The 25690-nt window shown below is 39.1% G+C and overlaps 1 protein-coding gene across 5 annotated transcripts in view; it reads left to right on the top strand.

Annotated features, from left to right (window-relative positions):
* The window catches only part of KCNMB2 (potassium calcium-activated channel subfamily M regulatory beta subunit 2), a 303911-nt gene that overhangs the window by 56869 nt on the left and 221352 nt on the right, over positions 1 to 25690 (top strand). For 2 of the 5 annotated variants that reach the window (XM_061415432.1, XM_061415427.1), the window contains exon 2: positions 2436 to 2541. The exons of the other annotated variants lie outside the window; for them this stretch is intronic. In XM_061415432.1, the coding sequence (XP_061271416.1) occupies positions 2522 to 2541 (20 nt within the window). In that variant the 5' untranslated portion in view covers positions 2436 to 2521. The remainder of the gene's footprint in view (positions 1 to 2435; positions 2542 to 25690) is intronic. 5 annotated transcript variants of the gene reach the window in all.

Below are 25690 nucleotides of genomic sequence, written 5' to 3'. Positions count from 1 at the left end.
GCACAGCACATCAGTAAGTTATTTAACTTTTCTAAAACTCAGTTTTTTTCATTGGTAAAATTTATGATTGAAAGAGATGGTGTATATAAAATTGGGGGCACAAAATAAGAACTCAATGATCTTAGTCCTCTTTCAAGATAGAATAATTTTCTATACGTACAATTGATTATAGTAGAAACAGAAATAATGTGCTTTGAGTTCAGTATAATTTATGGTTTAGAACTTTAAGTGAACAGACTAAGTGCACATTATTTACTTGATGTATGAAATGGCTGCCTTAGAGTTATTAATATATTTTAAAATACATGTTTCAGAAATAAAAAAGATATTATAAAAATTGCTATTATACTGACAGGATAATTGACTGTTTAAAATATGATCCATCTGCTATTTGCATTTCACAAAGTAATGTAAGCAATTACATTATATTCATTGGCTAATCCTATTCTAATCATTGGCTAAATCTCATTTTCTCATCTAAACCAGAATTAAGTTATACAAATACAAAAAGAAAACTCAATAATGTCAAGTTTCAGTCTCTTTTTAGCTGAGAACTTGTGATAAATATTATTTAATTCAGTAGCTGGAGATGGTATTCTGTGACCATGAAGATGCAGTTCAAAAAATTGAATGATATTATTTTCAAATATGACTGAGTCACAAAATGTTAGAACCATAATGACTTGCCTTTGATTAGAACTTACACCATGATGGCCTCAAGAAGATAAAATTTGGAAGCAGAAGATAAAATTACTTCCTAAGATTAAAATTTAAGGTCTTCCCTTGGGACTCAGATGGTAAAGAATTTGCCTGGAATGTGGGAGACCTGGGTTTGATTCCTGGGTTGGGAAGATCCCCTGGAGAAGGAAATGGCAACCCACTCCAGTATTCTAACCTGAAGAATTCCATAAACAAAGAGCCTGGCGGACTATAGTCCATGGGGTTGCAAAGAGTCAGACATGACTGAGTGACTAACAACAAATCTAAAATTTACTAGCTGTGTAATCCTGGGAAGCTACTTAAACTTTCTAAGCTTCAGAACTCTCATTTATAAAAAATGTCTACCCTACTCTCTTCACAGGGCTATTCTGAGGAACAAATGAGATAATGCACATAGAAGCACTCAGAAAACTCTGAAACACTAAAACAGAAAGGAAGAAACAGGCAGAGATAGTGGCTCCTTTATTTGAGCTCCCATGGAAGGCTATTCACTGCAGTCCATATTATTATAATCATCTGTGCTCATAGTCTGAAAGGGATACTATAGCAGGAGGAGAGTAGAAACCCGGAGTCTGCGCAGCTCTGGACTAAGCCATCTGCTCTCAGCAGCCAGGAAAACCTGGGCTGAAATCAATTATTTAACCAGAAACAGTGTTATTTGGTGATGTTCTGTCTTGTCCAACTTCTACAAGAAAACTCACAAAGGAGATATACAGAAAGAAAAGAGCAGCTAGCAAAGAGGTTCTCCTGGCTGAGGGGGTTAACATCTCTGCTTCAAGAAGGTGATGAAAGGGGTAAGCTCATAGTTTTTCCATCCCAGCCAACAGACAAGTTTAGTGGCTCAGGAGTAGTCCATTGTTCACTATAAAAATCCTGAACAAGAATGAGAAATTGGTCCAAGGTTCCAGTAGTAAAGAACTCTTACATTTACAGGCTAAGATAAATTGGTCAGGCTTAGTGGGAGATGTTGCCCCCAAGCAATACGTGTTCTGATGTTACAGAAGAGTCTGTTCAACCTCATATAAGTCCTCTCTCCCCACTTCCTTCTCCAAGAACCAAAGTTTGTATTGAAAACTCATCTATATTTCTTGATTTGAGACCGAATAGTCAGATTTCTATGATATTAATATCAAGTAAGCAGGACCTACTCAAATGCACTCTCTTGATGAAAGGGCAAGCTAATTATTACACCTGTTGTTTTGCACTGGCAAAAGATTCCAAATATCTTCCTCCATTCGACTCAAAAAACAAACAGAAACCACCTGAGGCAGAGCCACTGTTTACATACTGCATTTGTGTGCACCCATCACTGTTCATACTTTAACAAGGAGTGTTTGCCAACATTTTCAGACTCAGCAGCAAGGCTCTTCTTGACAGACTATGAGAAGGGTCCACAGAGGAAATCCATCATCTGATCAAGGCTAACGGGCAAATGAAAACTCTCTGGGCAGGATCCTCTTTCCTTCACTTAGATTTCAGAACAGAAACACACTTAGAACAGAAAGCAGATTATCTCTCCATGCAATTAGCAATTCTAAAAGTGTTTGTGGTTTTAAGACTTTGGCAGAACTTGATGAAAACAACATCATCATCATCATCATACACTTGTACAAGCTCTAATTTCAGTGGCTCTTTTGTCCCACATGATGCATGATGAAATTTATGAAGGTCTGTTTTCCCCCCTGAGGCTCATTTCTTTTTTTTTTTTTCCACAGAGCCAATCTGCATCACTTAAAATCAAACTATTATATTAGCCATCCTTTTCACTAGACTAGAGAACTTCTTTTTAATTGTCCATATCATGGCCACCATGCATCAAAGGTAGGATCATTATTTTCCACTTACTTTCTCTTCTAGAGACCCAAATTCGTATAGGAAGGGTTTTTAGGATTAGGAAGAGGAGACAGTCAGAGACTGGGAGCAGATTTCATCAACAGCAATTTGATCTGGGTTTTTTACTAAACCAAGCCTGGGACACTTCATATAATACCATATTCAGGGTTCAGTCTGACTTGTTTTCCTTACTTACATAGGCTGGACTAAACGGGACCTGACCTAGAGACTTGGACATCCAAGGAAAGTTGCCTGAATAATTTTGCATTTTTATTATTAAAGCAATATAACGTTACTTTCCTGGGGCTCTTGTAGTCTCACTTAAAACATGTGTAAAGTGCTTTATTGGAGATTATAGCACTATTGGGAGAGCGAGCAAAAGCGATCATTTATATGATAATTTGAGATGATAATTTAGGAATGACTCATTCTCATAAATGTTCCACACTGTGTGTAAGTTCATTACTTACAGAGGTCCCATCCAGAAAGTAACGCCTTTTAGAAAGCAATCTTTAATTTCCTTTTGTGTTTTCTATATAGGTAGTGGCATATAAAGCAGTGCGTTTTTAAGGGGTGAGGTCTGCCACAGCTCCCTGTCCTGCTGCGTTTCTGCACCATGCTGTCTGCCTCATTCACACAGACTGGCTTAACTGGCATGAGCACATTACTGGAGCAAGAAGGGATTCTGTGGGGGGATTCAAGTGTGGAATGGGGGTCTGACTAGGTGAATTCTAACTTTCCTTCCCATTCTGACTTTCCCCTGCCCTAAACAGGAGTTGTAAATAATTTCTGGCTGCAAAGATGTACAGAGATCCAAATCAAAACAGAATTTTGTGGTATGTCATTGGCCAGAAAAAAAGATAATAACTGTGGCTATAGGTCAAACAGGAAGGCTAAGGATGTACTATTTTAGTCAACATTTTATTTCAGCTTAAAATAAATCCTGGGTCTTTAACAGTCAGTTTTTAAAGGCAATCTCTTATGTTATGATCTTTCTCAGAAGAAGAGGGGAAGGCAGGAAGTTTCTAGAATCATGTAAGATGAAAACAATAATCTCTACTAATAAAATAAGTAGAGGGCTGATAAAAGGTAAAATTGATACAAGTTAAAGGTGGCTAAAGATCTTATCCTTTTTTTTTCAGGTAGGTAGATAAAAATATATTTTCTCTAAACTTTTTTCTTCTCAATGTTTTTCTGGTAGCCTAAGTTATATGTGATTGCATGCCCTTTACCTAAGATGTTATTGAATATTATTTTCTGTTTGTATGTAGATTTTGTGTTAGAGTTTTAAATTTTTGTAGTCAAAATGCCAGTCTTTTCCCTTATCATTTTCCTTATGGTTTCAGGGTTAGATGTCAAGATTATAAAATTATTCTCCTAAACTATTTCTAAGACAATATATTTTTTTTGGATTTAGAATTTCAATCTACCTAAAATTTGTTTTAAATTAATTAAAAGGAATATTCTTTTTTTTTCCAAATGGTTATAATAAAATAGTCTCTTCTTCCTTACTGATTTTAAATGCCATGATTATTATATAAACATAATATTGGGATGAAGGATATTTGTATTTGTATATACAGGATATACAGAATTTGTATCCTATTCTGCTCCATTGGTCTATTTATCTTTTCTTCTACTGATCCTGTATGGGTGTTAATTTCTGGGGATATTGTAGTAGTTTTTCTGTCTATTAGGGAAAATTTTTAACCATTCTTGACAGATAACTCCTAGTAAATTTTCCAGCAGAGATGAACTATCCCAGATTGAGCCAAAGCCTGGGAAGTGTTAGGAAATAGAGGGTAGAAAAAGGAGCCCTGGGGTCCAAGGCTCTTTCTCCTTTAATAAACAGAATTTGGTGGATTGACCATATTTGCCAGTGATCTTTCTGTGGGAGGTGTCAGGGGAGTTTACCTGACCCGCAAGGAGATAGCAGGTGGCAGAGCACCTGCTCGGGCAGGAAAGTATTCCTGACCAGATTCAGTCCCTGCCTCTAAGGGCGCACAGCGGGACAGGGAAAGACACCAGGAGAGAAAGGGGTCTCATTCCAACTGGAAGCTGAATGAGAGGTTAGAAGCCCGGCCCCTACCACCGGAGGATAAAAACAGAAGAGCTTTATCAACAAATAAATCATTTAACTAATGGGCTGAATGATTTTCAGGAAACTGTGAGCAGGGAGATGGCAGAAAGTAACTAGAACTCTGTTAGTGGAGTATGTTACAAACCACAGATGAAGCCTCTTCATTTACTTCTCACCACATATGAGTTTATAGAAGTAAAATTTTGGTCTTTGTAGAAAGGGTTCCTTGTTAAAAATAATGTTATTTATTACATGTTTATTATGTACAAGAAACACACAAACATAAGTGAGTACAAATATTTAATTTTAGAATTTATAATTTTAATTTACATATCTATATATCGTGTGTGTGTGTGTGTGTGTGTGTGTATACACCTTCATTTATTCATGATAAGCACCCTGGGAGGTAGCTACAATTGAAGATGCTGAGGCTCAGCAACCCAGCATCATCACACTACTTAGAGGACCTTAGGTCATTATTGCACTCCTCCAAACCTCAGGCTCCTCACAGAGAAAACACAAGCATCTATGCAAAGCACTGCCATGAGTAATTTATGAGATAATGGATACAAAACATGTGGCACAGAGCCTGGCACACAAAAAAAGAGCTCAACAGCTAATATCTGTTCAGGTCATACAACTATTAGATGACCACACAGAGTCTATGTGAGTAAAATGATTCCCTCTTGGGCGCACATCAAACACTAAATACTTATTAGGTTGGGATTTTTAACCATCTCCTGCAGAATAAAAAGGTACTTTAGTAGAAAGAAAGGTACATATTTACATAAAAAGAAAATTATTTAAAATATAAGCTCACTATGAAACACATGTAATAGGTTTTAACTCTAACGTTTCAACAGCTCAGCTTTCATCTTCCAAGCCCTCCAGTCAGGTGAGCAGATTTCCAGACCCCAGATTTCTGACAGAAGCACTAAAAATTACTCAATTTTGCCCATACACTTGGTTCCACCCAAGGCTACATTCACACTCGGAAGGCTGTGCTGATCCAAAGGAATACTATCTCTGCAGCCTACAGAGCAACTCCGTCTCTTTCCAGATGGACCATAGTGATGGCTCAGAGGTGGCCTGTACATTCCAGAGCTCAGACACAGCTCTTTCAGCTAACCCAGCCAGGACCCATTTGCATCTGTAAAGGGTCTGTGTGAGGCCATCTGGAAGGGTCTGAGCTGGTCATCTCAAAACATTCTAGTAGGCATTCAATAAGCACTTGCTGGTTAACTGATTGAAATGGCAGGGCAAGGCAAAAGCTTGGGCTCAGAACTTCATTCTGCCGTTCTCTAAAGCAAGAGGCCTAAAGAAATTCGAAACACTTTGAATTGTTTGTTTTGAGCTGTGAATCTTTCTAATGACCTTCTTAGCTAAAGCCACAAAGAGATGGGATCAAGTCAGATTTGTTTGCATATCAGCACACTAAAAATGACTGGCCCCAAAGAGTGACAGTGAGAGGAAACGCTTGGCATGAGATTAAAATGATTGAGATTTAGGAAGTTTTCACAGAGAAATTGCATCTACCTGTTTTCTTTCTTCCTCTTCTCTCTCTCTCATTTAGTGCTAGGTCATAATACAGACTGGAGGAAAGAAGGGAGAATGGATTTTTCGAGAAGAGTTGACGTGACAATTTTTTCTGTCCTTTTGTGCCCCCCGCTTTTCTCCCCCTCGTAGTAAACACATTATGCTACTCAAGTGGAACATGAATTTGGTTGACATTGGGTTTAAGAAAAGGAGGAATTCTCAAATTTTCAATTTTCAAAAAGGGATACTTTTCTATGTTTTATATCTACAACTTTAGTTTCTGTCATAACAATACAGATAACATAATCATATGAAAATTTGTTTTGGAAAATTAAAAGAACTGCACAATGTCCCACTACTTAGACATAAGAGCTGACATTTATTGAGAATTTTCTACATGCCAGGCACTTCAGCAAGAGCTTGTTTACTTCTCACAACAACACCGTGAAGTAAGCACTGTTATCTCCCATCTACAGTTGAAATTAAGGCACAGAGTTGTTGAGTAACTTGCCCAGAGTCACACAGCTTGTATTGGTAAAAACAACACTCCAGCCCAGAAGTCTGATTCTGATGCCCAAACTCTCAGCCACCATACTTTCATCTAATAGTTTAATTATGCTTTAAAATTAAGTTAAACCCATACTACAATTAAAAGTTTGGAGCAGGACTCATACACTTTTTCCTCCAAAACAAGAGAGATTTCCTAGACCCTATTTGAATGAAAGAAAAGGCATATCTATTAACTTTATTTCCAAATTTCTATGATGTTGCATGAGTCACTATAAAACAAAGACCATAAGATTAGTAACTGAAAGTAAATTACTTCGAAATTTTGCCTAGGAAACATTAAAAAGTGGTATGGTCTAGAATGGAGAAGAGGCTGATGTCTCATAAATCCCTTTTTGATGGAACTTTTTAATTTTAATTTTATTCTTTGAATTGCATGATTACCAGGATTTCACTGCTTTCCCTTCTTCAGAGCTCATTCTTTTCTAGAACCTTCAGCTCTACCCAGGGAGCTCTAAGGTATGCAAATGGAGCTTATGGACTGCTTCCTCCAAAAATGTTTCCTGTGCTCAGCCCTGGACCCCCCTTGTGGGAGGAAGCATTCCCTATCCTCCTTGCTTTAGACCAATTTTCCCATGGAAACTTACTATGAAGAAAGCAGCCCTCAGCCAGAGCTTCCCATGAGTAGTACAAAGAAGTCACCCAGCATGCATTTATATAGTAGATCCTTGGATCCACATGTAACTTATAGACAGCCTTCCTTATCTGAGGTTGCTCCACACTCCCAGGTTCAATCAACCACGGACCATGTATTAATAGTAGCATATTTACTATTGAAAAATACCCGAAGATAAGTGGATCCACCACAGTTCCAACCCCTGCTTTCAACAATCAACTATAATCCAATGTCTGTATCAAGGGCTGAAGGGCAGCTTGGCCTCGGGAGGAGAATGCTGGTACCTGTTCTGTTTGAGTTTAAGGCACTGCCCATTCCTGCTATAGGCAAACCCTTTAACTTCTTTGGTCATAATCAGTACTCTCAAAAATGAAGGCATGAACTCGAACAGTGCCTTCCTGTGACACCTGGGGCTCTGATGTACGGGATCAGCTGCCAGTCGACAGGCTGACAAAATCAGAACTAGCCTTTCCCAATGTCCTAGCTTCATTCAGAGCAATTATGCCTTTATCTTTTTATATTTGGGAATTCTATATAAACTTTGCTTGAAAAAAGATTCTGCAGCTAAAATTTTTTTTTAATTACTGGATTACATTATTCCTAAAGTCTGTTTCAGCCCTATGTGATTTTTTGAAATAATAACCCAATTGAAGTTTGTATATTTCTGTGCAAGACTAAGAGAGTGTGTCACCATCACATCTGTAGCATATACTGTATTCTAGAAGCCTTTATGTTTTTGGCCTTTTGCTTTCATTGGCCATATTTATAAAGGGTCTGAATTATCTTAATCATACCAGCAGCTTTAGATCTGGTTCAGGCTACATAATGTGTGATCTCTTACTCCTAGCCCTCAAGTAAAGCATTTCCAAAGGCATAGTTTGACAGCATTATTTCAGACTCTGGAAAACCAGGAGTTCTAAGTGGAATACAAAGGTAATACTGATGAGCCTCTGCCTCCCCCAAAGGACTGATCACATCTGGATTCCTAGACAGACGTTCACTGAGGACACAGACATCATTTAATGTTTATGTTTATCTCAGACTCTCCTAAGAAATGAATCAGATGTGAAATGCATCAAAATTAGCAGAACTTGATACTCAAATTGCTGGAAAGGGATGGTTGGATTTATAATTATCATGTTATGCTGGCATCAGCCATGAAATATTCCATGATGGTCTGTATTTTTCATAAAAACAGATATTTGGTAGGGAAGAACTTTTTTAAAAGTATAATGTTTGTCAGCCTAAGATCTGGGAAATAGTATAGTCTATTTGTAATCTATATGCTTTTTTTCTTTCTTTTTTTTTTTTTTGGTAAATTCATTGTTCATGCCTACATATTTTGTTTCACTTAAGTCACTCCCAAATTGTGGTACATAGACCATCTATATTAGTATCATGGTGGGGAGGTACTTTATAAAAGTGGAAGTTTATGGTGAATCAGAACCTCTGCAAGAAGAAACTGTATTGTTAGCATGCTTTCTGGGGCTTCTAAAGCACAGTAAAGTTCTTTTACTTTTGGCGTGATTCTTTTGCTGTAATATGGCCTCAGAATATATCATTTGTATATTCCAAATGTTTTGGCCACCAAAGGTATGAGGTTGGCAAGTCCCTTGGCAATTTAATTTAATTTTTTTTAATGAATTAGGGACAGTGGAGTAGGGTTGAGGTGGAGGTGCTGCAGATTATCTCTAAGGTCCCTGCCAATTCAAACATGCTACTCTTGATGCTGTTAATATTTGGGATCTTTTCAATAAAATTAGAGATACCAAAGGACACATTTCATGCAAAGATGGACACAATAAAGGACAGAAATGGTATGGACCTAACAGAAGCAGAAGATAAAAAGAGGTAGTAAGAATACACTGAAGAACTATACAAAAAAGATCTTCATGATGCAGATAATCATGATGGTGTGATCACTCACCTAGAACCAGACATCCTGGAATGTGAAGTCAAGTGGGCCTTAGGAAGCATCACTATGAACAAAGCTAGTGGAGGTGATGGATTTCCAGTTGAGCTATTTCAAATCCTAAAAGATGATGCTGTGAAAGGGCCATACTCAATATGTCAGCAAATTTGGAAAACTCAGCAGTGGCCACAGGACTGGAAAAGGTCAGTTTTCATTCCAATCCCAAAGAAAGGCAATGCCAAAGAATGCTCAAACTACTGCACAATTACACTCATCTCACACGCTAGCAAAGTAATGCTCAAAATTCTCCAAGCCAGGCTTCAACAGTATGTGAACCTTGAACTTCTTGATATTCAAGCTCAATATAGAAAAGGCAGAGGAACCAGAGATCATATTGCCAACATCTGTAGGATCATCAAAATAGCGAGAGAGTTCCAGAAAAACATCTTCTTCTACTTTATTGACTATGCCAAAGCCTTTGACTTTGTGGATCACAACAAACTGTGGAAAATTCTTAACAAATGCGAATGCCAGACCACTTGACCTGCCTCCTGAGAAATCTGTATGCAGGTCAGGAAGCAACAGTTAGAACTGGACATGGAACAGACTGGTTCCTAATTGGGCAACTAGTACATCAAGGCTATATATTGTCACCCTCCTTATTTAACTTTTATGCAGAGTACATCATGAGAAATGCTGGACTGGATGAAGCACAAGCTGGAATCAAGATTGCAGGGAGAAATATCAATAACCTCAGATATGCAGATGATACCACCCTTATGGCAGAAAGCAAAGAAGAACTAAAGAGCCTCTTGATGACAGTGAAAGAGGAGAGTGAAAACGTTGGCTTAAAACTCAACATTCAGAAAACTAAGATCATGGCATCTGGTCCCATCACTGCATGGCAAATAGGTAGGGAAGCAGTGGCTGACTTTATTTTTCTGGACTCCAAAGTCACTGCAGATGGTGACTGCAGCCATGAAATTAAAAGACACTTGCTCCTTGGAAGAAAAGTTATGACCAACCTAGAGAGCATATCAAAAAGCAGAGACATTACTTTGCCAACAAAGGTCCATCTAGTCAAAGCTCTGGTTTTTCCAGTAGTCATATATGGATGCAAGAGTTGGAAAGTTAGAAAAAAAGTTAGAAAGTTGGAAAGAAATGCCAAATCTGAATGCCAAAGGATTGATGCTTTTGAACTGTGGTGTTGGAAAAGACTCTTGAGAGTCCCTTGGACAGCACAGAGATCCAACCAATCCATCCTAAAGGAAATCAGTCCTGAATATTCATTAGAAGGACTGATGCTGAATCTGAAACTCCAATATTTTGGCCAGCTGATGCGAAGAACTGGCTCATTGAAAAAGACTCCGATGCTGGGAATTTTTGAAGGTGGGATAAGGGGACGACAGAGGATGAGATGGTTGGATGGCATCACCAACTCAATGGACATTAGTTTGAGTAAACTCCAGGAGTTGGTGATGGACAGGGAAGCCTGGTGTGCTATCGTCCAAGGGGTCACACAAGTGAGAGATTGAACTGAACTTAGGTTTAGAGGCCAGAGCAGCTTACTACTTTAGGTAGTTTTCAGTTAGAGCTAATAGCCATTTTGCTGTTGCTGTTGCTAAGTTGCTTCAGTCATGTCCCCCTCTCTATGCGACCCCATAGACGGCAGCCCACCAGGCTCCTCCGTCCTTGGGATTCTCCAGGCAAGAACACTGGAATGGGTTGCCATTTCCTTTTCCTAATAGCCATTAAATTGCACATATTCAACCTGGATAAACAGAAACTTTTAAAATATTTATGTACATATTTATGATGTGTGAAATAGAAAATGATACATCTGGGAACAAGTTCCAGAAATGAGAAAATATCTAATAAAATAAGTGAAACTGCTTCCCTTGTGGCTCAGCTGGTAAAGAATCCACCTGCAGTGCAGGAGACCTGGGTTTGATCCCTGGGTTGGGAAGATCCCCTGGAGAAGGGCAAGGCTACCCACTCCAGTATTCTGACCTAGAGAATTCCATGAACTGTATAGTCCATGGGGTCGCAAAGAGTCGGACACAACTGAATGACTTTCATATGAGAATTCATATATCACTCGACTCCTAGAGAGACAATCAAATGAGATGTCTTGAAATTCACATTTAAGAGATACTGTGGAGTCTAGCCAGAGAATACCCCATCAAAAGACATGATTTGGTCCTTTATAAGTCTGCATTATTATTGGATCAGTTAAGGTTTCTGAACTTGTTTCTAAGTAGTTTTTTTTCTGGTTTTTTTTTTTTTTTTTTTTTTGAGTCACTGATCTGAATCTCCCCCCAATATTTTCTCTAAAACTAGATGATGACAAACTTTTATTGATTTTGACCAGTAGTTATTCCATGTCTATAGTGTGTCATGTTGTACTTCCTGAAATACTTTTAATCGTCTTCTTTTTCCGGTGTCCCAGCCATAGACCCGCTGCACCAATGCCTGTGCCATTGCCATGTCCTCCCAAGGGGATACCCAGTTTCAATACATCTTCCTCTCTAAACCTCTAAATTTAAACCTGACTGTCACTCTTCTGCTTAAAACTCTTTATGGGCTACTCATGCCCTGTTGGAATAAAGTTTAAAGTCTTGAACATGACACGATGGACCATTCATTACCTGGCTAAGCCTATATCTTTTGTACAGGCTTATCCCTACATATGAAATTCCAGTCATGCTAAGTTCTTATATAACTATGAATTTGAAGATGCTGTTCCCTTCTTCTGGGATGCTCTCCTCATGTACCCAATATGCCTGATATGTTTGATCAATAGTAGGAAGACCACTGAGGTGAGAGCAAAGTATGCAAGGGGAAGACTATTAGGAGATAAGTTGGGAGATAGGAAATAAAGAAGATCATATAGCATCTAATACTCAGAGTGAGATGGAATGTCATTGGGAGGATTATAGCAAAAAAGTAGCACATCTGTTTTGTATTTTAACACTGAGTTCACTATGGCTGCTGTGGTGAGAATGGTCAGCGGGAGTGGGGAATTGAGATAATAGCAGAAGCGGAGAGATCACTTAGGAAGAATTACACTAATTGGAGCAAAAAATTAGTGTAGAAACAGTGGAGATAGTGGGAAGTTATCAGACTGGATATATTGCGAGTCTAGAACCTAGTATTTGCTGATGAATTCATGTAGAGTGTGGCAAAAGGAAGAAATCAAGGATGATCCCCAAATTTCGGGTCAGAGCAGTTGGAAAATGGAGTATTCATTTTTTTGAAACACAACAAGTGAAACACATTTGCAGGAATGGTAGCAAAATTAGAAGTTCAGTCTTGAGGGTGTTGAATTTAAGGTGGCTGTAAGACAGCCAAGTGGGAATGCACTATAGGCAGTTGGATGTACGAGTCTGGAAATTAAGGGGGGTGGTAACGAAGATCATGGCATCCGGTCCCACCACTTCATGGGAAATAGATGGGGAAACAGTGGAAACAGTGTCAGACTTTATTTTTCTGGGCTCCAAAATCACTATAGATGGTGACTGCAGCCATGAAATTAAAAGACACTTACTCCTTGGAAGGAAAGTTATGACCAACCTAGACAGCATATTCAAAAGCAGAGACATTACTTTGCCAACAAAGGTCCGTCTAGTCAAGGCTATGGTTTTTCCTGTGGTCGTGTATGGATGTGAGAGTTGGACTGTGAAGAAGGCTGAGCACCGAAGAATTGATGCTTTTGAACTGTGGTGTTGGAGAAGACTCTTGAGAGTCCCTTGGACTGCAAGGAGATCCAACCAGTCCATTCTGAAGGAGATCAGCCCTGGGATTTCTTTGGAAGGAATGATGCTAAAGCTGAAACTCCAGTACTTTGGCCACCTCATGCAAAGAGTTGACTCATTGGAAAAGACTCTGATGCTGGGAGGGACTGGGGGCAAAAGGAGAAGGGGCAACAGAGGATGAGATGGCTGGATGGTATCACTGACTCGATGGACGTGAGTCTGAGTGAACTCCGGGAGCTGGTGATGGACAAGGGAGGCCTGGCGTGCTGCGATTCATGGGGTCGCAAAGAGTCAGACATGACTGAGCGACTGATCTGATCTGATCTGGTGGTGGTGGTGGTGTATCTAAAGAAATTAATTTGGAAGTTGTCAACATACATTATTTATTAGTGACTATAGATGTAAGAAAGGAATGCCAGCACATAAAAACACTGAAAAAGTGAGGTGAATGACTAAGTGAATGAATGATTTATACTGATTGAGATGCCAACTTGCAGAGAGAAGTAAATAGTATAAAAGTCTCATATCAGTAACATTCACAGGATTTCATTCTTTACCTTCTTCTCTAATGGAAAACTTGTTGGCAACTCTCATTTTCTAGAATATACCACTAATGAATATAGACATAGTGAATACAAATATCTTTTTTAATATATCAAATTACCGATGGCTTCTTATTCTGTAGTGGCCATATATTTGCAAAAAGAAAAAAATCAATACATCAATATGATGAGGCTGTAGAGTTTTACATGTGGATATAACAGCTTCCTGGTATAAAGAATCTGCCTGCAACGCAGGAGAGCCGGGTTCAATCCCTGGGTCAGGAAGATATCCTGGAGGAGGAAATGGCAACCTATTCCAGTATTCTTGCCTGGAGAATCCCGTGGACAGAGAAGCTTGAAGGGTTACAGTCCATGGGTCACAAAGAGTAGGACACGGCTGAGTGACTATCACTTTCACTTCACTTTCATCACAGCTACAAGAGATGTTTGAACACATTAAAAATTCCTCACATCCTCACATGATGGTTTCCAGTTTACAATGTGCTTTATCTTCATCACCTCTGTCTTTGAGTCTTATGACATCCATACATTTGGCATATGGGCAATATTGTCCCCTACTTAAATATGAACAAACTCAGGCTTAGGAGGCAAAGTCATTTGTGTGCTTAGATGAGTGAGTCCTCCTGGCTTGAATCCTGGTGATCCAATGAGTGCCCTACTCCATTTCTGCATGTCACCTTCATGAGGATCTCAAGGTCTGCCCCATCCTTAGCTGCAGCCCAATGAAATTTTCACAGAGTGGGAAGAGGCATGATCCCACTTCCATTTCATAGAAAGTATAGAAAATAACCGGTCTTCAGTGGATACCATTGAGCAGCTCAGTTGCTCTGCATATGTCGTGGAACTGGGTTGAATCACCTGAAACACCCTCAGGCATAGGATCCCAGGCTTTCCAAAACAGTGCTGGGAAGGAGAATAGTGACCCTGAAACGTGTCTGGACTCACCAACAACTTAACCACCTCACTCCCGTCAGCTTTTGCCTCCTTCATGCTTAGATTTGAACCCTCAGACGCCGAAACATACATCTGTCCCCCACTCAGATCTGATGTCTTTCCAGCATTAGCCTCCCATCTTGGACACTTTCCCTTTAAGAACTAAGTTTCTAAGTCCTACCTACACATTCCCCCGCATCCAGATACAGATGACCTATTTTAACAACTCCTCAATGACAATGCAGAATAAGAGCATAAACCACTGCTTTTACACTTGCTACACCCTTATCCCTTACCCATGTTATCTACGCTGTATGACAGTCATAAGCAGAAAGACATTATTTTACAAATGAAGAAACAAACTCAGAATGACATGAACAAACTCCTACGGTCAGATATCTGCTATTAATTAGAAGAATTAAGATGTGAGTCTAAGTCCTCATTACTCCAAAATCCAAACTCTTTCCTTAATCCTTAACTCTGCACTACTTCTTCCTCTCATTAGAACCCTGTTTCATTCTCTGTAAGACAACATCAACCCAGTCTAAATTATATCTATTTTTGCCCTCTGGATGAGGTTAATTGTTTCTTGATTCTGCCTTAAACAATCCAACAAAATTTTCCATGGTCTTCTCCCTTCTTTATCTCCACATCCCCACTACCACCACCTTGGGGGGTGTTGAAACTGTTAGAATTGGTGAAGTCCAGGAATGAACCAAGGATCTTTACAACTTCCAGAGTGAAAGGAACTTCCATACGTCTAAAAGACAGAAAATTCAATTTTTGTATCAGGCTCCAATCTGTTTCTCAAACAGCTCTCATAAATCTGTACTAAAATCAAAGGAAATGATTTAAAACATAAGCTTTTTCAGTTAACACCTCCATCCCATTGTTTGCTTTAAACCAAGGTTTCTGTGTGGCGTATGGCTGGAAAGGAGAGAAGAGGGTCAGTGGGGTTTCTATCCTGAGGCTCAGTCTTCCCAGGTATGCCTGCTGTTACTGTCTACACAGATGCCAGACATCATGGGGGCACATATAAAGAAACAGGATTAGTCACACAGTCTCAAGCTACCTGCCTTAAATGGGCATCATGGGGAGGAGTTTAAGTCACTAGCTGACATTCTCATGCTTTTTGCCCATAATGCACTTTTATCACATCATAAAGGAGCTCCTCAGCCAGGTGGAAATCATTGCCTGCTGAATCAATTATGATTACAGGGCACTCTGGAATGTTCTGTTGATTGTGATGTTAATAGGTACAAAGGTACACAATGTGCAGCTCAATAACCATTCCATTAACGTCTAGTTTAAAGTTTATTTCCAATATCATCATTACCAAGGAGAAAATGACCCTTAGGACACATTACTGGGAAAAGCATGCAGGCATCTGAAAGCCACTTGCCTCTCCCTAGCTTCATTCCTCACGAAATGAGCACGACACTGAGTTTGCACAGTCAGGCGCACTGAATAATCAAAGGCAAAGTTTTGACTGAAATAAAATTGACATGCAAAGCATGAAAGTGGGGACAAAGTCACATTGTCATTTCTATTACCGACACAGTGATAAAACAAACACACCATTCACCATGAATCGCATTAAGACTTCCGAAGCAGAAATACTGGAGGTGCTGGAATACTACCGTGTCAGGAATTTCATGTAAATTTATTTGAATAAATTCATTTTCTGGACTGCCATGATTCTGTTTTACATGATTATAGCTGAGGTATTTCAACACTGGTTTTCATCTTTCCCTCTCTGCCTGAGCTATACTAACTGACCCTGTATATAATCTCCCTGGCTGCAATCCCCTCTTTTGTGTTGGCTCTGAAATTTTCCAAATTTAAAATCCGGGGGGAAAGGGAATGACAGGAAAATCAAATGATGAAGCCTTAACAAAAACTCAGATGCTTAAATTCTAAAGGGACAGTAGTTTGATGACAAGAAATCTGTAGAAATATAAAAGCAAGGTATAAAGACCTCAAGTTTCTAATTAGAGTCTGACACCAGCCTCAAAATCTCTGCAGAGTACACAGTTATGAGCTCAGATTATCTGACCTTTTAGCTATGCTCTCTTCATCTGAACCAAGAGAACAGTTCTGGGTAAAAAAGGGTTTGGTGAGCTGAGATTGGGATTTATAGAGGACTCTGCATTAGAGTACAGTCAAGTGATAACTACTTATGGGAACTTTTCTGAGATGCAAATTATAGATAATTAACATCCATAAAGCATTACAGAATATAAATTGTTAAACAGAGGTAGAGTGATCAATCTTCTCAGGGATCTGATAGATGTTCTCTTTATTCATTCATTTGTTTGTTCATTCATTCATTCAAGTGAGGAAACTTATCCAGGGGATACACATCAATAATAAGCCAAACAGCTGGTGAGGCAGAGATGAAAAGAAAAAGCTATGATTACAGTAGTTTGTTCATCAATCAGAAGAGAGAAGAGGGGAAGGGGTAAAGGAAGGGACCAAAATGAAACTGGTGATATGTGAACTGTGTTTTCAACATGTATTGTCAATCTGTCAGGGGATAGGATGGAAAAGGCTAGGGTCAGAGGGAGCATCCTGAACAGAGAGATGGGGTAGAGTGAGCATGTGCCCAGGGAATCTCATTTGATCTGAGATATTCAGGGCTATGCTGAAGTTGAGCACTGAGGAAAGACACCATCCTGAGGGTCTTGTGAGGTGTGTTAAGGAGGGTGTACACTTTCCTCTAAGTCAGTTCTTTTCAATTCTGGCTGTACCTCACACTAGAGAAGCTTCTGAAATATACTCAGATCCCATTCTAAGAGATTTGAATTGTTGGATTTGGGGAAGGTCTTGAAGAAGTCATTTTCAATGCTAACTAAGTGTAGCTGGAGCTGAGCACCACTCTACAGCGATAAAGTTATGCTGAGAATGTTTGAGCAGAGAAATGTCAAGGTCAATTCTATGGTTTAGAAAGGTGAGTCTAGCAGATGTGGGGAGAAGTGATGGAGAGAGGTAGAAATCAAGCAGGAATCTAGTCTGTCTCTTAGAGCAGTGGTGTTCAAACCATGGTTCATCAAGACTTTAAGATTTTACAGAGTTTCTGCAAGAGGTAAAAAACACTTGCTTCAACTTTTTAAACAAGCATTTAATTACTGTCAAAAAGAATAAAAAACCTCAGAGTAAAACTACCAAAGGAGGCAAAAGACCCGTACTCCAAAAACTGTAAGACACAGATGAAAGAAATCAAAGATGACACAAACATGGAAAGATAAGCCATGTTCTTGGATTGGAAGGATCAATGTCCTACCCAAGGCAGTCTATGAATCTATATAATTTCTGAGATCTTTAATAGGTGAACAGCCTGGGATTATATGGCAAGCTGTTTTTTTTTTTTTTTTAAAGGTGAGGGGGTGAAGGAAAACGTCATCAGGCTACAGGACTTTTTTAATACTATACAACCAAACCATAACACACATTGAATGTTAAAAATGAATGGCCACCCATGACCCCAAATTTCCTTTTTTTTTCTTTTTGGCTGTCATGTGGCTTGTGGGATCTCAGTTCTCCAACCAGGGATTGAACCTAGGCCATGGCAGTGAAAGCCAGAGTCCTAACCACTAGGCCATCAGGAAACTCCCCCGAATTTCAAATATTTGTGTTCCTCAAACTCTTTATCATACGTTGACTTTTTTTCTTGTACGCTTACTTTCAAGTTGTGTCAAAATACATATAAATAAAATTTACCATTTTAACCATTTTTCACTGTACAATTTAGTGACGTTAGTATATTCTCATTGTTGTGTAACCAGTCTCTGGAGCTTTTTCATTTTGCAACTGACACTCTATTCCCATTAAACAACAACTCCATCCCCTGGCAACCACCACGCTTTCTGTTTCTATGAGCTTGGCTACTCTGGATATCTCATTAAAGTGGTATCATACAAAATTCACCTTCTTGCATCTAGACTATTTCACTTAACATAATGTCCTTGAGGTTTACTCATGTTTCAGCATATGTCAGAATTACCTTTCTTGTGAAGGCTGAATAATAATACCCACATACATAAACATTTCATCATCCATTTGTCTGTCGATGGGCATCTGGGTTGCTTTCACCTCTTGTATATTGTAAACAGCGCTGCTTCGAACATGAAGCTATCCACTTTAAGTTCTTTGGGATATATATCCTGAAGTGGGATTGCAGGATTATATGGTAATTCTATTTTCACTCTTTTGAGGAATACATTGACTTTTAATAAGTTAAAGCTGCACATTGGGAAATAAATGTATCCTTATAAAAAGCAGCTTTATCTATAATAAAGTTCTATCTAAGAATTTATTGAAAATTGAAGAGGGGGTAACTTGCTGCCTTGGACAGAGAGAGGGAGCAAGAGGGAGAGGAGGAATCATAGGACAGCAGCTCCAGTAAATTTGGCTTTTGCCTGGAAGTTACACATCAATAGAGAAGGTTCCTATCAGAAGCAAAGAACTGACAGCATCACTAGCAAGCAATTAGTTGGGACCAGAAAAGAACAAAGGCAACAAAAGGAAGCCATTATGCAAATGTCTGGCCAGTAATTGCCTGCCCACCTTGAGTAGCCCTGGCAAAGAATAGAGGTGAGTAACTGACTTGTAGCTACTTGAATTCTACCGGACTGAATTGTTAGGCCTCTGTATAATTGACAACAGACTTCTGCATAACTTTCCCTCACCAGGCCTATTGTGCGTCTTGATCTGGTTGGAGAAGGAGGGTGTGAAAAGGAAGGATCAAGGATAATATCCTAGTCACCAGCTTAGATGCATTAGCTGATATGGCAGAGGCCTGGGAGTGGAAGTGTTAGCCATTCCGTTGTGTCTGATTCTTTGTGACCCCAATGGACTATAGCCTGCCAGGCTCCTCTGTCCATGGGATTCTCCAGGCAAGAATACTGGAGTGAGTAACCATTTCCTTCTCCTGGGGATCTTCCTGACCCAGGGATCAAATCCAGTTCTCCTGCATTGAAGGCAGATTAGTTACTGTCTGAACCACCATGGAAGCCCAGCAGAGGCCTGGCGTACATTCAGTGTGTAGCCACAGGGCAACATGAAGCCGGAATGAAACATGCTTCAAGCTAGAATCATTTGTCCAAACCTTGTTTTGTGTGGATCACCTGCTATGTGCCTGAAATAGGTCTAGTTGATGAGAAAGCTTTAGTGAATAGAACAAACATGATCCAAATCCTTAGGGAGTTACTAGAGGATGTGACAGGAAAGTAACCAGCAATTATGACAATGCAGGGTCAACAAAAAGTCTATGTTGGAACCCTGTGGGACACTGAGGACAAGCCCCTGCTTGAGCTGTGGGTACTGGGGGAGACCCTCCAGGGGACACAGCACCTCACTAGAGCCTGGGGGATGAGGAGTCAGCCAGGGGAAGAGGAGGAGGAAGTAGCATGTACAAAGGCCCTGTGGCTGTAGAGAAATGACAGTAGTTCAGTAGGATGAACGTGAAGTGACGTGGATAATGAAGCTGGGGAGGCTCTCACACCAGTGAGCGCCAAAGCCACCTGGAGGGCTTATTAAATCTTGGAGAGCTCGGCCCATCCCCAGAGTTTATGATGTTTAAGCTCTAGAGGATTTGCGTTTCAAACAAGCTCCCATGTGATGCTGATGAAGCTGGCCTGGGAACTTACTGACAACCAGTAACACGGTGAAGTTGGGGACTGGAGCACACCCCCAAAGTGGCCATTATAGTAAGAGATGTCAGCAGCCTGAACTAGAGGGGTATGAGTGGTGAAGGAGTGGTGTGGAGACTGCAGAACTGACAACTATCAACGACCCAGTGCGATGGAAGGCAATGATGTGTTCTGAGTGTGGAGTCAGAAAAGTGTGCTAGTCCCTGAGATGGGAAAAAGAGGAAATGACTGGTGCAGAAAATGACATTGTGTCTTGCAGATAGTGCTAATGGGTCACAGAAGTAGGAAGTAATAATTAAATGGATGTTACTTCAAATACATATCTATATCAAATGTATGTTGTATTTAGGAGCTAAAGGAAATTTTTCAATAGATTGGAAATGCCGGCTAAGGTCCCAGGAAGGTATAACCTAAGGATCAGAGACAGAGATTGAAGCTGTAGAAATGGCTCAGAGAGAACATGTAGATAAGAATAAGCTGAGAACAAAATCCTAAAAGGAAAATAAAATAAAACAAAGCAAATAAAAAATAAACAATCAAATGATAATTGAGGAACGGGCAAAGAGAAAAGCAAAAAAGGGAGATCAAAACGGTCAGAGAAGTAGTACCCAAGAAATGCACAGAATAGAAGAGAGAGTTTAGAGAAGGAGGAAGTAAAGTGAAAGTCATTCAGTCATGTCCAACTCTTTACAACTCCATGGACTATACAGTCCATGAATTTCTCCAGGCCAGAATACTAGAGTGGGTAGCCCTTCCATTCTCCAGGGGATCTTCCCAACCCAGGGATCAAACCCAGGTCTCCTGCGTTGCAGATGGATTCTTTACCAGCTGAGCCACAAGGGAAGCCCAAAGAAGGAGAAAGTGCCTCTGTAAATAGGACAGAGAAGAGAGGGGCATAGCAGTCACCAGCCTTAGAAACAAGAAGTGCTGTGAGTTTAATGGGGGAGTAATGTGAGTTTCTGCTTTAGTTGCATGACAAGAGGGGTAACTGGATGTAGTACCAGGCTGATGAGACCATATTCTATGCAGTGAAAATTCTGTTGTGAATTGGAAATTCTACTGCTGATTATCTAGTTTAAGCACCTTAGTTCTAGGTTCAGGGACATTTGAAAATGTCATGTCTATGGGAAAGTAAATTCAAGTGCTGATAAGCGAAACTGATGTGGCACATATATTGGTCTGAAAAGAAGCGAGTCCCTGTTACATAGTTCAGAGCCCCAGAACAAGAGTCCTTGCATGGAGGAGACCCAGAGTCATTTCAAGGCGGCTGTAGTAGCCTTTTTCTAGAGAAGCTCAGCTGGCTGGCTTGATGGCTATGACCTTCCTCCCTGAGGAGCATCTTGTTTCTGCTCTTTTTCTCTCACCTTCTCGTCTTCAACACACCCTTATCTCTGACAACCCCTCCCTAATAGTCTCACCCTTCTGGGGCAAAGCAAACAGGAGTGCTATTCCCTATTAAGTGTAATAACTATCTAGGGGCGAGAGAACTAGACCATTGGCGAGTCATGAAGCTGGAGCAGAGTGTGCCAGTAGTGTGGAAAAGAGACAAGACTATGTCAGTCGTGACCCAGAGAAATTACAAAATTAATTACAAAACACAAAAGACAATGCCACAAACAAAGTTTAGCTGAATTCTCATTCAATACAGAAGCATGCTGAATGAAGAGATTAAACCTGGGGAAAAACACAATATATAACACAGAACCATGAATATTTTGTAGCATATATCCAACAGCACTTTGAAATGTCTGAAATCTACATTACTCTTGCCTCATAACCTAAGTTTACCCTATGGTCTTAGTTCAGAAATTCAAGTATAAGTTTAAAAGTTTTATGGATATTTTAAAATGAACTAAAAAGTATAAATGAAATTCACAAGTTTGGGCTGACAATATTTGATTTTCCAGAAAATCTCATTTTAACTAATACCTGCTAGCATTCTCCTTACTAAATCGTTCATCTGATGATGATATTCATTTTGAAGTTATTTGCCTTATTAGAAAGTCCAGAATCTAGTCCTGTTGTTGGATGACTTATGTGATGCCAATTAAGCAATTAATCCATCAGTCTCCTAGTTAGTAAAATTACTCAGTTTGGTTAGATGATCTCTAAGGTCCTGGCTAGCCTAAGAACTCAGTTATGGCACATTACTGATAACTCTCATACAATAGATGACCAGCAGAATTATAAGGTTGACGAACACTCAGACATTATCAGACTCAACCCACTGTTTTTACTGATCAACAATAAAAGTGGGCCTAAAAGATTTAATACCTTGACTACTGTCAAGAAGCTTTCTAAGACAAGATCCAGAACCCGATTTAGGACCAGTACTATTTCCGCTACAGCATATGGTTCTTACAGGGAGGTGAAGATGACACCAAAGATTTAACATGAAAACTCAGTGGTGAGTCAGGTGTAAGAAAAGGCAGTATATGGTGACAAATGGGATGGATTTTCCTGAAGAAAGACCTTTTGACTAAATTCTAAATAATTTTAAATGTATGGAATAGCTGAGGGGAAATAGATAATAAATTCAGTTCAGTTCAGTTCAGTTCAGTCGCTCAGTCATGTCCTATTCTTTGCGACCCCATGAACCACAGCACACCAGGCCTCCCTGTCCATCACCAACAAGAAAACCAAAAGACAAGGAGAATTGTGGGTGGGATACATTATTGCATGCTTAAAACTAATGTTTGTGTGTTTCAAATACCTTCGAACTCCTTTAAACCTCTAGTTACAACAGTTTGTTCACTTGTTTTTAAAGGGTTCACATTTCAGGGCTATAATTAGTGCTGTTTGTTTCTCACTTTCAGCAATGGAAAATATTATTTTAGTTGAGAATTTGTATATAGGATCACCAAGGTGGAGATGAAAGTAAACGCCATTGTCACTTCAGTTAGCATTAGTCCTTCAAAGTTTGTGCAGAAAATGTGTGTGCATCTTCATATGTGTCAGCTTTGCAAGTTGACTTATCAACAATACTGAAAACAAAGAAACTATTCATAATTGCTGAGGTTAAACCAGGGAAAATCTAACATGAATGATTTCCTTCTGTGCTCTGGTATCTTGTAAATACAATCCTTTAAAACCATACTTTCTTTTAAAGTTTTAATAAAAAGAGTGGGTCAGCAGTCATGGGATTCCTGTTGCTACTCAGCTTACAGGAATGCCATTTCCGTGGCGGTTCCCGGGTTTGCCTTTAAATGAAATTTAAATGTGGAGGTGGTAGGAGACTCAGAGAACACAAACGGAGTAGGAGAACTTAAAAATATGGGTTCATGTTATAAAAAATTCTAAACAAATGTGTTGAAAATATATTTTGAGGAGAAATAAAATTATAGATAGTCACAGGATATGAAGGCTCAAAGAGAAGTCAGAGTGAAAGAGACAAGATAAGAAAATTAAATTCAAACTTCTAAAGGAAAACAACAAACAGCATAAATGCTCTGGGACAAATAGGACTTCCAAGAGATTTTTAACCCAAGAAAGATTTTACAGTTTCACCCACAGGCTGGTAAAAAAATCATTTGATCTTTCAAGACATAGTGTTAAAATTGAAATGCCCGAATTTTTCTTATTCCCTTTTTAAAACAACCCTAAACTTTATTCAGGGTTGGTTTCATAATCCTCATTTCAGAGATGGAAAAGTGGAAGAAGAGAGTAAGCTCTCATGATATGCCTATAGATTTATATCAAATCATTTGTGAAAACAATTTGATATAATCATTCCTTCAATCCATTCCTTTCTTACTAGACCAGGCTGGAATAAATAACCAGAGGAATAATTCTGTTTTCTTTCCTACAGGGATTTTAGAACTAGACAGCCATCTATCTCTCCCACTAGGGAAATGTGGAATGGGGCAGGGCTGATGGTCATGTTTTATTTTTTTGTTTGTTTGCTTAGATATCAGCACTCTTTAATTTGACTCTTAGTGTGATATTATATCCTAAAAGGAATATAAAAACAAATAAGAATTATCCAAATTCTTATGATGCTTCTAATAGTGCTTGTTTTTAAAAATCACCATGTTATTCTAAAGAAATGTTGTTACCAGTTTTTAATTATATGTTTTAAAAAATTCAAGAGTGAAAGTTTTAAAGTAACTTGAAAGGAAATCCATTGTCAAGAAGAAAGTATCCTTGACCTTAAGAAAACATCATTCATGATACATTTCAAATGCATATATACCTGTAGAAAATTCAGATAGATATTTTAATAAAATTACCATCATTTTATAGATAGTATTTGTAAGTAAAAATAATAAATTTCATTTTATTTCCTATAGGTAATAAGTAAGGAAACATAGGAAAAATTTTTAATCAATATCAAATTATGTTTCTGTAAGTTTAAATTCTTTTCCACATTAAAAAGTCACCTTAAACTTGAGTTATATACATTAAATATATATAGCTCTTTGTATGTCAATCACATCTCAATAAAATGGTTTTAAAAAAATCAACACAAGTAATACAATTTTTTTACCTGTTTTGGCGGGCTTTTGCATCTAACCACCTCCACCACACCATCATCATCATCACCAGTCATTATCATAACTGTTGCTATTATGTGGGGCCCACTGTGTTTCAGATCCTACACTAAGATTTTCTTTATATGCATTATTTAATTCTATCCTCAGAACCCATCTGACCACATATGTATGCTGAACCATATTCCCTAATGCTATTCTTCGTGCATGTGTGCTAACTCGCTTCAGTCGTGTCCAACTCTATGACCCCATGGACTCTAACCTCCCAGGCCCCTCCATCCATGTGATTCGAACCAGGGATTGAACTCATGTCTCACATCTCCTGCATTGGCAAATGGGTGGTGGTTTAGTTCCTAAGTCATGTCCAACTCTTGGAACCCCATGGACTGTAGCCCGCCAGGTTCTTCCATCCATAGGATTCTCCAGGCAAGAAAACTGAAGTGGGTTGCCATTTCCTTCCCCAGGAGATCTTCCCTACCCAGGAATCTAACCTGGATATCCTGCATTGCAAGTGGATTCTTTACCAACTGAGCTATTAGGGAAGCCCTGGAAAATTGGCTCTTTACCACTAGTGCCATCTGGGAAGTCCCAGTGCTATTCTAACCTCACCCTATTTCTAGAGACAGACTGACCAAAAACACAGCTAACAAGACTCGTCTTGCAATGCAAGCCTCATTCTTGCATTCAGAAAACAAGCATGGAGAGTTCTGACATTTTCCCTCATTCTCTTCATGCCTCTTTCTCACTTGAAACTCCCAACTGAGAAATAGGAAAGTTAAGAGAAGGTAATCTGTCTGACAAACAGAAACCTCTTTTTGTAAAATTAAAGTTACTGAAAGAAAATAAAAAAGAGGTTTGGATGCCCCTGACACTTTATGGTCTTTCTAATGTTTTATAGCCTTCCCTTTACATATTTTTGTTCTCTTATGAATTTTTAGTTTCAGACAGAGAAAAGGCAAAGAGAATAAAGTGTTATTTGAATTGAGAAGTCTCCAAAAGAAAGAAAAAAAAAAAGATGTCTCTTTTTATTGTAT

This window comes from Bos javanicus, chromosome 1 (assembly GCF_032452875.1).
Source record: "Bos javanicus breed banteng chromosome 1, ARS-OSU_banteng_1.0, whole genome shotgun sequence".
NCBI classification, from domain to species: Eukaryota; Metazoa; Chordata; class Mammalia; order Artiodactyla; family Bovidae; genus Bos; species Bos javanicus.
This window is presented reverse-complemented; position numbering and strand designations above follow the sequence as displayed.